This window comes from Balearica regulorum, chromosome W, assembly GCF_011004875.1.
Source record: "Balearica regulorum gibbericeps isolate bBalReg1 chromosome W, bBalReg1.pri, whole genome shotgun sequence".
NCBI lineage: Eukaryota > Metazoa > Chordata > Aves > Gruiformes > Gruidae > Balearica > Balearica regulorum.
In genome coordinates, this window is record NC_046219.1 from 3,585,836 (window position 1) to 3,601,757 (window position 15,922).

The 15,922-nt window shown below is 45.8% G+C and overlaps 2 protein-coding genes across 2 annotated transcripts in view; one reads left to right on the forward strand and one right to left on the reverse strand.

The window, feature by feature from the left end:
• LOC142599342 (uncharacterized) overlaps positions 1 to 15,922 on the forward strand; it is a 739,733-nt gene that overhangs the window by 426,283 nt on the left and 297,528 nt on the right.
• Positions 6,798 to 15,922, reverse strand: part of LOC104643479 (alpha-2,8-sialyltransferase 8E) — a 51,997-nt gene continuing 42,872 nt past the window's right edge. The window contains 4 exon segments of the mRNA XM_010312806.2: positions 6,798 to 8,163; positions 8,993 to 9,038; positions 9,041 to 9,084; positions 14,187 to 14,299. Of these exon segments, the coding sequence (XP_010311108.2) occupies positions 7,695 to 8,163; positions 8,993 to 9,038; positions 9,041 to 9,084; positions 14,187 to 14,299 (672 nt within the window). The 3' untranslated portion in view covers positions 6,798 to 7,694.

Consider the following 15,922-nt stretch of genomic DNA (forward strand, 5'->3'; position numbering starts at 1 on the left):
TTCCTTTTTGATCATTTTATCTGTAGTGTGAGCAACTTTCACAGCTCTCAGCACAGCACAGAGGCTTTTAAAAGAAGGTTTGTGCATTCATGCATTACAAAATCAAAATCCAAGCCCAGATTTGGATTTAAACCCTCTCCTCACCAAAAAAAGTATCCCTCATATAGAACTAGCACTTTAAACTCCAAATTCTTGATCAAAGATCTTGTAATCTAAGACAAGACAAGGCACTGGATAACAGCCCAAGTGCTTCAGACTAAGAACTTATACAAGGAAACTGTTCATTTAACTATGCCAGCACAGCTGAAACAGCAAACCTCACCCTCCTGGTATGCAGTCATACCAATATGAAAGGGCATATACCAGCAGCCTACTACACGGTTCAGCAGCCAAAATAAACTCCAGCAACATATGGCATCTTTTCTGCATCAAGATTTTGCCAATTTAACTGTATCAGGTGAAAAATTAAGCTTGGCACAACTGACAAGAGTTACACTCGTAACTTTTTAAAGAATACATCAGCCTTTTCACTATCCTAATAACATTCTCAACATACAAAAATGCCACGTTAAGACATCTGACATCTTGAGATGCATAATTTTAAAATAAGCATCATCATGCAAGCCACAAAGTATCATCACTGTATTTTAAATTCATTTCCTGCCAGTATTTATCACGGATACCTGAAAGTATTTAACCTGACCTGCACAACAGTGAATCAACATTCAGATACTCTTACAAATTCTTTAATAAAAATCAAAGAGGAAATGCCTTTTTCTATCTTATGCTGTGGTTTTGGGTTTGTGTGGCAAGGTTTGGTAGCCGGGGGGGGGAGGGGAGGGATACAGGGGTGGTTTCTGCGAGAAGCTGGTAGAAGCTTCCCCTGTGTCAATGCCAGTCGGCTCCAAGACAGACACGCTGCTGGCCAAGGCCGAGCCAATTAGCAACAGTGGTAGCACCTCTGTGATAACATATTTAAGAAGGGAAAAAACCCAACCTATGGGGAGCTTTTGCAGCCGGAGAGAGAGGAGTGAGAAGATGTAAGAAACTCTGCAGACACCAAGGTCAGTGCAGAAGGAGGGGGAGGAGGTGCTCCAGGTGCCAGAGCAGAGATTCCACTGCAGCCTGTGGTGAAGACCATGGTGAAGCAGGCTGTCCCCCTGCAGCCCATGGAGGAAGAATGAGGGGGAGCAGAGATTCCACCTGCAGCCCATGGAGGACCCCACATTGGAGCAGGTGGAGACACCTGAAGGAGGCTGTGACCCCGTGGGAAGCCCGCGCTGGAGCAAGCTCCTGGCAGGACCTGTGGCCCCGTGGAGAGAGGAGCCCACGCTGGAGCAGGTTTGCTGGCAGGACTTGTGACCCCATGGAAGAGACCCACGCTGGAGCATTTCATGAAGAACTGTAGCCCGTGGGAAGGACTCACATTGGAGAAGTTCGTGGAGGACTGTCTCCCATGGCTGAGAGGCTGGTGCCATCGGTGGAATTTTGGTTTTTTGATCATGGGGAGATTTACACGGCACCGGGCCTGCTGGCGACAGATGGCATCCAGCTATCTCAAAGGGGGAAAAGGATTCTCACTCATGAGTTGGCAGGGCTCATCGAGAGGGCTTTAAACTAGGTTCAAAGAGGGAAGGGGAAATAACCAAACTCACTAGAGAGGAGCCTAGGGGTGGCATGCCAATGTTGGGGGTGAAATCGAAGGCCCAGCTCAAGTGCATCTACACCAATGCACGCAGCTTGGGCAACAAACAGGAGGAGCTGGAAGCCATTGTGCAGCAGGATAGCTATGACTTAGTCATCATCACAGAAAAATGGTGGGACAACTCTCATGACTGGAGTGCTGCAATGGATGGCTATAAGCTCTTCAGAAGGGATAGGCAAGGAAGGAGAGGCAGTGGGGTGGCTCTGTATGTCATGTCAAGGAGTGCTTCAATTGTATAGAGCTCAAGGATTGTGATGATAAGGTCGAGTGCTTATGGGTAAGGATGAGGGGGAAGGCCAACAAGGCAGACATCCTGCTGGGAGTCTGTTACAGACCATCCAACCAGGATGAAGAGGCAGATGAAGCATTCTACAAGTGGCTGGCAGAAGTCTCACAACCACTAGCCCTTGTTCTCGTGGGGGACTTGAACTTACCAGGTGTCTGCTGGAAATACAACATAGCAGAGAGGAAACAGTCTAGGAGGTTCCTGGAGTGTGAGATGATAACTTCCTGACACAGCTGGTAAGTGAGCCTACCAAGGGAGGTGTCTCGCTCTACCTGCTGTTTACCAACAGAGAAGGACTGGTGGGAGATGTTGTGGTCAGAGGCCGTCTTGGGCTTAGCGACCATGAAATGACAGAGTTTTCGATTCATGGCAAAGTAAGGAGGGGAATCAGCAGAACTACTACCATGGACTTCCAGAGGTCAGACTTTGGCCTGCTCAGGACACTGGTTGAGAGAGTCTGTCCTGGTTTCAGCTGAGAGGATTGATTTTCTTCATAGTAGCTAGTGTGGGGATATGTTCTGGATTTGTGCTGGAGACAGCATTGATAATATAGAGATGTTTTTGTTCTATGGACTTATTGTTGAGCAGTGTTTACGCGGGGCCAAGGCCTTTTCTGCTTCTTGCACTGCCCTGCCAGCAGGATGGCTGGGGGTGCACAAGAAGTTGGGAGGAGACACAGCCAGGACAGGTGACCCAAACTGACCAAAGGGATATTCCATACTATATGACGTCATGCTCACTTTATAAGGAGCTTGGGGGAAGAGAGAGGGGGGGGCGGCGGCGTTCGGAGCGATGGCGTTTGTTTTCCCAAGTAACCGTTACGTGTGACGGAGCCCTGCTTTCCTGGAGATGGCTGAACACCTGCCTGCCCATGGGAAGTGGGGAATGAATTCCTTGCTTTGCTTTGCTTGTGCGCGCGGCTTTTGCTTTACCTATTAAACTGTCTTTATCTCAACCCACGAGTTTTCTCACTTTAACTTTTCCAATTCTCTTCCCCATCCCAATGTGGGGGAGTGAGTGAGTGGCTGCGTGGTGCTCAGCTGCCGGCTGGGGTAAAACCACGACAGAGTCCCTTGGGAGACAGTTCTGAAGGGCAAAGGGGTCCAGGAAGGCTGGGCCTTCTTCAAGAAGGAAGTCTTAAAGGCACAGGAGCAGGCTGTCCCCATGTGCCGTAAGATGAACCGGTGGGGAAGACGACTGGCCTGGCTGAACAGGGAGCTTTGGTTGGGACTCAGGAAAAAAAAGGAGAGTTTACCACTTTTGGAAGGAGGGGCAGGCAACTCATGAAGAGTACAGGGATCTCATTAGGTCATATAGAGAGAAAATTAGAAAGGCAAAAGCCCAGCTAGAGCTCAATCTGGCCACTGTTGTAAAAAATAACAAAAAAATGTTTTTACAAATACATTAATAATAAAAAGAGGGCCAAGGAGAATGTCCATTGTTTATTGGATGTGGGGGGCAACATTGCCACCAAGGATGGGGAAAAGGCTGAGGTACTCAATGCCTTCTTTGCCTCAATCTTTAATAGTCAGACCAGTTGTCCCCAGGGCATTCAGCCCCCTGAGCTGGAAGACAGGGACAGAGAGCAGAATAAACACACCCCATAATCCAGGAGGAAGCAGTTAACGACCTGCTACACCACCTGGACACTCACAAGTCTATGGGGCTGGATGGGATCCACCCGAGAGTACTGAGGGAGCTGGTGGAGGAGCTTGCCAAGCCACTCTCCATCATTTATCAACAGTCCTGGTTAACAGGGGAGGTCCCAGATGAGTGGAGGCTTGCCAATGTGACGCCCATCTACAAGAAGGGCCAGAAGGAGGATCCGGGGAACTACAGGCCTGTCAGCCTGACCTCGGTACCGGGGAAGATTATGGAGCGGTTCATCTTGAGTGCGCTCACCAGGCAGGTGCAGGACAACCAGGGGATCAGGCCCAGCCAGCATGGGTTCATGAAAGGCAGGTCCTGCTTGACCAACCTGATCTCCTTCTGTGACCAGGTGACTCAGTGGATGAGGGAAAGGCTGTGGATGTTATCTACCTGGACTTTAGTAAAGCCTTTGATACTGTCTTCCCACAGCATTCTCCTAGAGAAGCTGGTGGCTCATGGCTTGGACAGGTGCACTCTTCACTGCATAAAAAAACTGGCTGGAAGGCCGAGCACAGAGAGTTGTGGTGAATGGAGTTAAATCCAGTTGGTGGTCAGTCACAAGCAGTTTTCCCCAGGGCTCAGTCTTGGGGTCAGTCTTGTTTAATATCTTTATCAATGATCTGGATGAGAGGATTGAGTGCACCCTCAGTAAGTTTGCAGATGGCACCAAATTGGGCGGGAGTGTGAATCTGCTTGAGGGTAAGAAGGCTCTGCAGAGGGATCTGGACAGGCTGGATCGATGGGCCGAGGCAAACTGTATGAGGTTTAACAAGGCTGTGGTGGGTTGACCCTGGCTGGGGGGCAGGTGCCCACCAGAGCTGCTCTATCACTCCCCTCATTCAATAGACAGGGGAGAAAAAGTACAATGAAAAGCTTCTGGGTCAAGATAAGGACAGGGAGAGATCACTCACTAATTATAGTCACGAGCAAAACAGACTGAACTTAGAGAGGGAATTCATCTAATTTATTACCAAGCAAAACAGAGTAGAGGAATGAGAAATAAAATCAACTCTTAAAACACCTCCCCCCACCCCTCCCATCTTCCCAGGCTCAACTTCACTCCCGGCTTCAACCTCCGCCCCCCTCAGCGGCACAGGGGGACGGGGAATGGGGGTTATGGTCAGTTGATCACATGTTGTTTCTGCCGCTTCTTCATCCTCAGGGGGAGGACTCCTCTCATCGTTCCCCTGCTCCAGCGTGGAGTCTCTCCCACAGGAGACAGTCCTTCATGAACTTCTCCAACGTGAGTCTCTCCCACGGGCTGCAGTCCTTCACGAACTGCTCCAGCGTGGGTCTCTCCCACGGGGTGCAGACCTTCAGGAGCAGACTGCTCCAGCGTGGGTCCCCCACAGGGTCACAAGTCCTGCCAGCAAACCTGCTCCAGCGTGGGCTCCTCTCTCCACGGGGCACAGGTCCTGCCAAGAGCTTGCTCCAGCACAGGTTTCCCACAGCATCACAGCCTCCTTCGGGTGACTCCACCTGCTCTGGTGTGGGGTCCTCCACGGGCTGCAGGTGGAATCTCTACACCCCCTCATCCTTCCTCCATGGGCTGCAGGGGGACAGCCTGCTTCACCACGGTCTTCACCACGGGCTGCAGGGGAAACTCTGCTCCGGTGCCTGGAGCACCTCCTCCCCCTCCTTCTGCACTGACCTTGGTGTCTGCAGAGTTTCTTACATCTTCTCACTCCTCTCTCCGGCTGCAAAAGCTCCCTCTAACTTGTTTTTTTTCCCTTCTTAAATATGTTATCACAGAGGCGCTGATTGGCTTGGCCTTGGCCAGCGGCGGGTCTGTCTTGCAGCCGGTTGGCATTGGCTCTATCAGACACAGGGGAAGCTTCTAGCAGCTTCTCACAGAAGCCACCCCTGTATCCCCCCCCCCCGCTACCAAAACCTTGCCACACAAACCCAACACAAAGGCCAAGTGCCGGGTCCTGCACTTTGGTCACAACAACCCCATGCAATGCTACAGGCTTGGGGAAGAGTGGCTGTAAAGCTGCCCAGCAGAAAAGGACCTGGGGGTCCTGGTTGACAGCCGACTGAACATGAGCCAGCAGTGTGCCCAGCTGGCCAAGAAGGCCAGCAGCATCCTGGCTTGCATCAGGAATAGTGTGGCCAGCAGGAGTAGGGAAGGGATTGTCCCCCTGTACTTGGCTCTGGTGAGGCCGCACCTCAAATACTGTGTTCACTTTTGGGCCCCTCAGTACAAGAAGGACATTGAGGTGCTGGAGTGTGTCCAGAGAAGGGCAACAGAGCTGGTGAAGGGTCTGGAGAGCAAGTCTTATGAGGAGCAGCTGAGGGAACTGGGGTTGTTTAGCCTGGAGAAGAGGAGGCTGAGGGGAGACCTTATCGCTCTCTACAACTACCTCAAAGGAGGTTGTAGCGAGGTGGGTGTTGGTCTCTTCTCTCATGGAACAAGCGATAGGACAAGAGGAAAAGGTCTCAAGTTGTGCCAGGGGAGATTTAGATTGGATATTAGGAAAAATTTCTTCACCAAAAGGGTGGTCAGGCATTGGAACAGGCTGCCCAGAGAGGTGGTGGAGTCACTATCCCTGGAGGTGTTCTAAAAAATATGTAGACATGGCACTTCAGGACATGGTTTAGTAGGCATGGTGGTGTTGGGTTGACGGTTGGACTTGATGATCTTAGAGATCTTTTCCAACCTTAATGATTCTATGATTCTATGATTCTATGAGAGGGACCCCACGCTGGAGCAGGGGAAGAGTGTGAGGAGTCCTCCCCCTGAGGAGGATGGAGCGGCAGAAACAGCATGTGGTGAACCCCCATTCCCTGTCCCCCTGTGCTGCTGGGGGGGAGCAGGTAGCGAATTCAGGAGTGAAGTTGAGCCCGGGAAGAAGGGAGGAGTGTGGGGAGGTGATTTAAGATTTGATTTTATTTCTCATTCCTCTACTCTCTTTTGCTTGATAATAAATTAGATGAATTTTCTCTCTAAGTTCAGTCTGTTTTGCCCGTGAACGATAATTTGTAAGTGATCTCTCCCTGTCTCCTTTATCTTGACTCCCGAGCCTTTAGTTATATTTTCTCTCCCCTGTCCATTTGAGGAGGGGGAGTGGTAGAGCAGCTTTGGTGGGCACCTGGCCTCCAGCCAGGGTCAACCCACCACATGCTGTGATATTTGAACCAAAAAATCAACTCAGAAAATACAACTATGTAATCTCTTTGCTATTCAGCCCGAGAAACGCTTGCAGAAGTGTGAAGGAGCATGTTTTTTCAATAAGGACTCCAATCTGAATCGGAGACGGTCACTGTAGGAGGAAATACACACATTGCTCATGCATTAGCTAGAAGGAAAGCATTACAATGAGAAAGCAAACATGATCAGCAGAGGAGACCAGAAATATAAGACACAAGAAGGAAGAAGAAAGAAACTCTAAAACAATTGCACACCATGACCAGTTACCTGTTGCTGTGAATGGGAGTTTAACATTCTCTTCTATCCTGGCTGAAAAAATTCATAAAGTGATCTTATTTATTCCTATCACATCTATCTGCTATTTTTCACCAATACTTTGTGACTGTACAAAGACCTCTAGTTATATACTTACCCTTAAAAGTATAGTGCTAAAGAGTATTTTCAAAAGCCCAAATGCCAGAGAACAGTGCTTTCAATAAAATCTGGCAATGTCCCAAAGTACTCAATTCAGAAGCTGATGTGAAGTCATACAGTCTATGCTAAAATTCTCCACCACTGATTCTCCTCAAAAGTTCAGTGCATTTTCTTCATAGTGAAATGATAACTATATTAATGTGTTCTGTTTATCCCTAAACTTATTGGAAATGTGCTCCTTATCTGACTTGCTTTCCAGAGCAGTGTATACCCTGGGACAGAGGAGTTTTGCTTCTCCTGCACTGTTACAGACCCAACTCTGCTAGCAGGAAAGATGCTGGTATCCTAGATCTTATGGGATGCAATGTCTTGAGGAAATTTATATCAAACAATTATTGCATAATCTCAGGGTGTAATAAAACCTCTTACATCATACACAGGCATCAAGTTCCTGTTATGCTTTTGTGCCAGAGGAAGAAATGTCCCTGTCAACAGCAGCTACAGGTCCCTGTATGAACCCGCAGGATCCCCTTGCTGTGCATGTGGAGGAAGTTGAAGATTTCTGAGGGCATATCATGAAAACCAGGGCGAGGTTTCACATTGTCATAGTAGTGGTGAGAAATAAAAATCCCTGAGGGGTTCATGGGGAAGGCCCAAAAGCCAAAAAGGTGGACCTCTTCACAGAGCTCCAGGGCAGCAGTCACCAGGATCAGTCCAGTGCTAATCCGCTTCGCCCGCACCCCATGGCCGAGCCAGTAGCGTGAGATGTTGATGAGATACTGGGGATGAAAGTAATAAACAGCTTGCTGAGATTCAAAATCATCCAGGACGTATTTGACCCGGATTGAGATGCCCGTGTTGCGAGTGTTATAGAAAGCTGGCAGCAGCACAGAAGCATTCTCGTAGACCTGGAGTACGTCATAGAAGGGTTTTCTCCATTTTTCCAGCTTATGAAATCTAAAGGGAAAAGGATGCAAGTGATGGTCAGACCAGCACGGACTCAATCTCAACCCAGCAGACAAGAAACCTCCAATGGGCTTTTACTGCAACATTTCTGACACAGAGATATTGAAATTATGTTTCAGTTAACAAGGGAATATATTTAGATTTGTAGCTACAGTATCAGTGTGAAATATAGGGCAAAAATGCAAAGGGTAAAAAAATATATATTCTCCCTATTTTGGCAATACACTTGTTAAACAGTGGACAAACTTTGTAGACATTTCTGATCATCTCTCACTTTGCATTTTATTATAAGAAGTATGTAACACATTCCCCAGCAAGAAAGTAAAGCATGCATTAGCTCCATGTACCCCAAACCTGTCAGCAAGGTGGCATTAAGGTATTAACAAATTTAAAATTAAAATCGCTCAGTCAATCCTGACTACAAAGTTTAACTGTCATTTTTTTTAAAAACATATGACAATGTGTGCTACTTTATTTAAGCATTCAGGGTGGGAACCAGTTGCTTCCACCCTAATGTGTCCAATACATTTGCCTAGGGCTTGCCAGCACAGTCCAGCACTTCCAGGGGAAGGATGGCTCTGCTATTATGATTTTAGCTCATCAGCTTCCCATTTTCTGTTATCAATGTGCAGGTGCAAATGTTTAACACATTTCTGTAAGTTGTTACAGATTCCATATTCTTAATAACTTCAGGCTGAAATGTATGATTCGTAGTGTCAGTTTAAAGTAATATTGGGGAAAAAATTCTCTGTGACAGAATGTAGTGAAAGGTAGATTTGGAAAAGCAGTAGGAGATGAAAATACAAAAACCAGAAATGACCTCTCAGTAATTATACTGGGATTGACAGTCACGACATCCGTCTTTACCCAACGTCCATGAAATATTTCTCAGATATAGGAGGCAAATTGCATCTATAAAGGAAATAAATTAGTAAGAAAGTTAAAAAATTCCTTGCATCTTTTCAGGACTAGAAAGTAGAATTGATTTAAGCATTTCTTCCAAGCAACAAATCTGGAAACAGATTGAGAATTTAAAATTTTATCAAAACATGTTGATGGCCAAACTGTGCATTAAAGTAACAAGTTCTTAGGGGCTGTATGAAGACTTCTCTTCTTCCCTGAATCTGTGAGAGATGATCCCTTTTTGCAGATGTAGCCAATGCTTGCTCATTTTGCTTCCTTAATAGCAGTTCAGCTATTTACATTGGCAGTTTAGGACAAGAAATAGGATGAAGCCCCAAGGACAATCAGCCTATAAAATCAAAGACTTCCTCAGCAACAGCTGAGCTGTATTCAATAATTAATAGATAAACTATATCTATAACATTGACTTTAACATGCTTTGGTTTATACCTAAGAGAATTTAGGGGAAATGCTCCACAAGAGACAAGTCGATCCAGTCCTAATTATTCCAAAACTATCTGCTTCCCTTTACAAGTATCTCCTAGTGAAGTGTAAGAGCAGCAATTCTGACTCTACAGATTCACCAGAGGATTTGCAAACCTTGACTGTTCCCAGCCTCCACTCACCTTGGCCTTGACCTAGATTCATCATCTCACAAAATTTAGAGCATCCCTCAAGAGATGCTGAAATTACTGACACACACACACATGCACACGAGCTATCACACAAGCTTCACTTCCATGGGAAACCCAGCTAAAAAAAAAAACCAACCTTCAGCATGTGTTATCAGAGGCAACATAAGTGGCCTTGCAACTAGTTCTGCACTCAGTTTCAGCTAGCATTAGATACTTGCTGAGATTTTGAAAATTTTTTGAAGTGATCTACAGCCTCAATAAAAGCCATCACTGTTAAGATGCCCACCATCTCAAAAATACTGGCTGTGCCTAATTCCCAAACATCTCTGTAGATCATAGAATGTTTTGGGTTGGAAGGGACCTTAAAGATCATCTAGTTTCAACCCCCCTGCCATGGGCAGGGACACCCTCTACTAGAACCAGGTTGCTCAAGCCTCATCCAACCTGGCCTTGAACACTTCCAGGGATGGGCATCCACAACCTCTTTGGGAAACCTGTTCCAGTGCCTCACCACCCTCATAGTGAAGAATTTCTTCTTACTATCTAATCTAAATCTACCCTCCTTCAGCTTATATTCAGCTTCCATATTTCTGAAGATCAGGGCTGAATAGGAGAAACTGTGAAGGTATTTAGGGTAAGTGATGTTTAGTGTTTCACAATTACTACAGTCAGTTGTCAGCATAATTTCTCAGTCACAGGGGGGAGAGGGCAAGTGGGGGAGCAGAAGAATGCACAAAAATCCTTCAAAGTTCCTTCTCAGACTCAGAGGTTTCACATCTACCTTCCAGAGAGTCCCTCTTTATCAGGTCTGGTGGTGGGTTGACCCTGGCTGGGGGCCAGGGTGCACCACCAGAGCTGCTCTATCACTCTCCCCTCATTCAATAGACAGGGGAGAAAAGTACAACAAAAAGCTTATGGGTCAAGATAAGGACAGGGAGAGATCACTCACTAATTATCGTCACAAGCAAAACAGACTGACTTAGAGAGGGAATTCATCTAATTTATTACTACAGCAAAACAGAGTAGAGGAATGAGAATAAAATCAAATCTTAAAACCCTCCCCCCACCACCCTCCCATCTTCCCGGCTCAACTTCACTCCGCAGCTTCAACCTCCGCCCCCCTCAGCGTGCACAGGGGGACGGGGAGTGGGGGTTACGGTCGGTTGATCACATGTTGTTTCGGCCGCTTCTTCATCCTCAGGGGGAGGACTCCTCTCATCGTTCCCCTGCTCCAACATGGAGTCCTCTCCCACGGGGTGCAGACCTTCAGGAGCAAACTGCTCCAGCATGGGGTCCCCCACAGGGTCACAAGTCCTGCCAGCAAACCTGCTCTGGCATGGGCTTCCCAAGGGCCACAGCCTCCTTCAGGGTGTCTCCACCTGCTCCAATGTGGGGTCCTCCACGGGCTGCAGGTGGAATCTCTACACCCCTCATCCTCCCTCCATGGGCTGCAGGGGGGACAGCCTGCTTCACCATGGTCTTCACCACGGGCTGCAAGGGAATCTCTGCTCCGGCGCCTGGAGCACCTCCTCCCCCCTCCTTCTGCACTGACCTTGGTGTCTGCCGATGTTCTTACATCTTCTCACTCCTCTCTCTCCAGCTGCAAAAAGCTCTCTCTAACTTGTTTTTTTTCCCTTCCTAAATATGTTATCACAGAGGCGCTGATTGGCTTGGCCTTGGCCAGCGGCAGGTCTGTCTTGGAGCCAGCTGGCATTGGCTCTATCAGACACAGGGGAAGCTTCTAGCAGCTTCTCACAGAAGCCACCCCTGTATCCCCCCCCCCCCCACTACCAAAACCTTGCCATGCAATCCCAACACAAGGTCAGAGAATTTTTATTTTTTTTTTTAGTCACCTCATCCTTCTCCTAGGCAATGTTATTTCCAGCACTTTTCTCTGCTAGGTCATTCAACGTCCTTCTGATGTCCTCTAGCATCCTCAGTTCCACCTAGCACTGGGCACTGTGCTCATTAGATTATATTTGAAAAAGGTTTTCAGATACTCAGCTTCAATATTTTGGAACAGTAAACTCCCACCAGGATTAAGAAGGACTGAATTTGTTGAAAGTGATAATTTTTTATAAAAATTATACTGTACTTTTGTCATAGGACTCCAAAAATTCATCCTTGCAAAGAGAGTAGTCCCATCTCTAAATGCACCCAATGTTTCATCAGAGATCTGTACTCTGTCCAGTAGATGGAGATAGACAATAGCAACTAGTAAATGCAATTCATGTGTGTGCATTTTATATATTCTATTGTACTATAATTAATTGCTATCAGAATTTATTTCATAGAAAAATCTTGGTTGCATCCTGCTGGCCACAAGTTTCCTGACAATAAAAGATTTTCCCAGGTGTCCTGAAGGTATCACTGAATGTTAGTGGTGCTCCATAGGCAGTTTTTAAAATATTTTAAAGAATAGTACTGATGTATTTATTCATATTTCAGTTCTACTTAAGCCTTTATTTAATTAATTACTGGTACCAAAAGCAACCCAATTTCTAAGTTCTGTAGTGATCTGATCTGCTCTTTTTAATCAGTTTTGGTACAGTTCAAGGAAGAATAACAGGGTATGCTGGTTTTGGCTGGGATAGAGTTAATTTTCTTCATAGTAGCTAGTATGGGGCTATGGTTTGGATTTGTGCTGAAAACAGTGTTGATAATACAGGGATGGTTTTTTTACTGCTGAGCAGTGCTTACACAGAGTCAAGGCCTTTTCTGCTCCTCACCCCACCCCACCAGCGAGTAGGCTCGGGGTACACAAGGAGTTGGGAGGGGACACAGCTGGGACAGCTGACCCCAACTGACCAAAGGGATATTCCATACCATATGATGTCATGCTCAGCATATAAAGCTGGGGGAAGAAGAAGGAAGGGGGGGGACACATTCGGAGTGATGGCATTTGTCTTCCCAAGTAACCATTACATGTGATGGAGCCCTACTTTCCTGGAGATGGCTGAAGACCTGCCTGCCAATGGGAAGTGGTGAATGAATTCCTTGTTTTGCTTTGCTTGTGTGCATGGGTTTTTCTTTACCTATTAAACTGTCTTTATCTCAATCCATGAGTTTTCTCACTTTTACTCTTCCAATTCTCTCCCCCATCCTGCCGTGGGGGGAGTGAGTGAGCAGCTGTGTGAGGCTTAGCTGCTGGCTGGGGTAAAACCATGACACAGTGGTAAAAAGGGACCTCCATTGAAAGTTCTTATATATAAATGATGACATTTGCTGCCCATATTTCCACTTCCACTCAACAGCTTGTCATCTCCATGTGTAACATGTACAGCTCTTTTCAACCATACTGATAGCTGTGATCCAACGCAATAGAAGGGAATCTACAATAATTATTTAATGTATATGGGGTACACTAGGCTTTTAAGAAGCAAATTATATGAAGCCTGCACTATTTCACAGGTTAAAACTAAGACAATAGTTTTCTATAAAGTGGGCACAAGAGGCAGACACAAGGGTCTGAAAACAATGACTAGTGAAGGTAGGACCTGTAAAATTTTATTTCTCATTTGATGCCAAATTAAATGAAGAATGCAATGAGCCAAAATCTGACATAATTTTTGCTGGTATGAAATCAGAGAAATTCATTGATTTACGCAGTTATTCTAAACTGACAGCAACGTACCCAAGATCAGAAAATAGGCAAACAGAAATAAAAAGATTTTTCTTTTCTACAGAACAGGTCATGAATCTGTAAGCTAGCTGTCATATGCCATGACCCAGGCAAAGAGCTTAACAGGATTTAGAGAGGGATTAGTCATGCATATGAATAATAAAAAGTCTTTCCCATATATATTAAGGATGCTAAAAGTGCAGCTAAACTGTTACCTAGGGATGCAAGTCATGGGACATCCCAGTCTATGCAAAACTTGGATAACTCCACATATGGTGGGGAGCACAATATGAAGACACTCAACCTTCAAAGTTATTTAGGTGTCCATGCACACCCTGGAGTCTACAGTACCGATTACTGTAACTCCCATTATCCAGCACTTGAGCTCTGCATCACTTCAGAAACACACCTCCAAGGTATGTGAGCTGCACAGCATGAAGCTCTTAACATCTGGCCAAGCTGTTTGTCATGCAATAGAAGTTGTACCTCTGGTTCAGAACTGCCCCAGAAAATCATGACAACGTTCATAGGACACTGCTCCTGGGCTAATGTCCACAGAAGGATAAATCCACAACCTGAGTAACAGGGGATGTCCTGAATGAAGATATCAAATTTTGTCAGTAAGTCAATGATTAACCACATGGACATAGGGAGAAATAATTCCTCAAAGCATAATTTGTAAATAAATATTATACAGTGAGGTGATTTTTTTGAAACATTACTTTTTGTGCAAGAAGCAGGCTTGATGTGACCAGTTTGGCAAATCCCATGTTTCCATGTGAGAGAGAATAGATTTACAATCCTTTATTTGTCATTAAAACAGGTAAAAAGAAAAATGGTGCTGTGGTGATTACCGAAACACGAAATCTGCACTGTCAATCTCCTGGCCACATCTGCTGTTCTTCAGAATTCCTCCATTTCCAACCACCGCACATTTCTTAAACTGGGAGCGTTGGTACGGCATATCCTGCAACATCACAGCAAGGAAACAGTTAAATATCCTGAAACATGGAGGCAACAAGTCTCTTTTTTTACTTTTTCCCTTTTTTTGTGCAGCTGCATCTTGATGCAGATGCACTAATCATAGGAAGTTGACACCAGTTCTGGCCTGCAATATCCCCATGTTGTACATAAACGGATGGGATTGCTTTCTGTGCAATTAGAGATGCTATGGACAACTAACTCAGAAAAAGCAATAATCTGGTTTTGTCCAAACTTAATAATTGAAGAAGTAATTTTAGAAACTTGCTTTCCCTTCTGATTTCCACATGAGGACATGAACCATAAAATTAGCATAAACTGCTCGTTCCTCAGGCTCTGATGTCCTGCTTTTGAGAAATCTGCACACATAGTCCCAGAGCAGCTAGTAAAGCTCAGGAAGTCTCTCTAAATCAGACAGCACATTACAGGTATTTATCAGAACCTAGTCGAAATTTTAGTGCTTGCTACCACTAATTGTACTAATAGCATTAATGATTATTAATTAGCACTTGTACTATCAGCAGTGCCTAGAGCCTTTCATCAGGCACCTTTTTGGACTCATGTAGGACACATCTTTCTGCAATCTTCGAGCAAAATTCTGTTTTCATATGCAGGCATGCAGCTTCTGCCAAAGCCAGAGAGAGTGAAAATCACATCTCCGAGAACAGAACTGGGACGTTAGGGTGAAAAGGTTGTGATGCAGAACTGAGTCGTGCTACACCTTATAAATATGTAGAGATGTGCTTATATAAGCATGAGAGTGCTTGTTTTGGTACATACATATTTTATCAATAATTTCATACCACAAACTACAGAGAGATAGAATAGTGGCATGACATTTCTAGGTGATTATTCCCAGGATCTTTCCATAGCATTCATGAACCATGAGGCAAAAGGGCATGCAATTGCACCTATTTGAGAAAAGCAGCAGCTGTCTAACAGAGAGACATCATAGAGTTGTCTGTGCTTTATCCAGTGCTTTCTTAATACAAAATGCCTTGGCAGTCCATTTCAGGCAGATCAGAAGCCAGGTCTTTGCACTCAGCACAAGGCTCTTGCCCTTACATTCTTGCTTCCATGCTTTCAGCCCTTTATCTCCTACATTTGCCATGCTGCAGCCCTGCTCCTAGGCACACGGTGGCTTTGGCCACATAGGTGCTGCCCAGTGAATCCCAAAGGCACTTTGCAAAGCATCCTCAAGTCATACCTGGTGTGGTGGGTTGATCCTGGCTGAGAGCCAGGTGCCCACCAGAGCCACTCTATCACTCCCCTCTTTCATTAGACAGGGGAGAAAAGGTACAACGAACGAAAAAAAAACAAAAACCAAACTTAAGGGTCGAGATAAGGACAGGGAGAGATCATTCTCTAATTATCATCACGAGCAAAACAGACCGAACTTAGAGAGGGAATTCATCTTATTTATTGCCAAGCAAAACAGAGTAGAGGAATGAGAAATAAAATCAACTCTTAAAACACCTCCCCCCACCCCTCCCATCTTCCCAGGCTCAACTTCACTCCCAGCTTCAACCTCCGCCCCCCTCAGCGGCACAGGGGGACGGGGAATGGGGGTTATGGTCAGTTGATCACATGTTGTTTCTGCCGCTTCTTC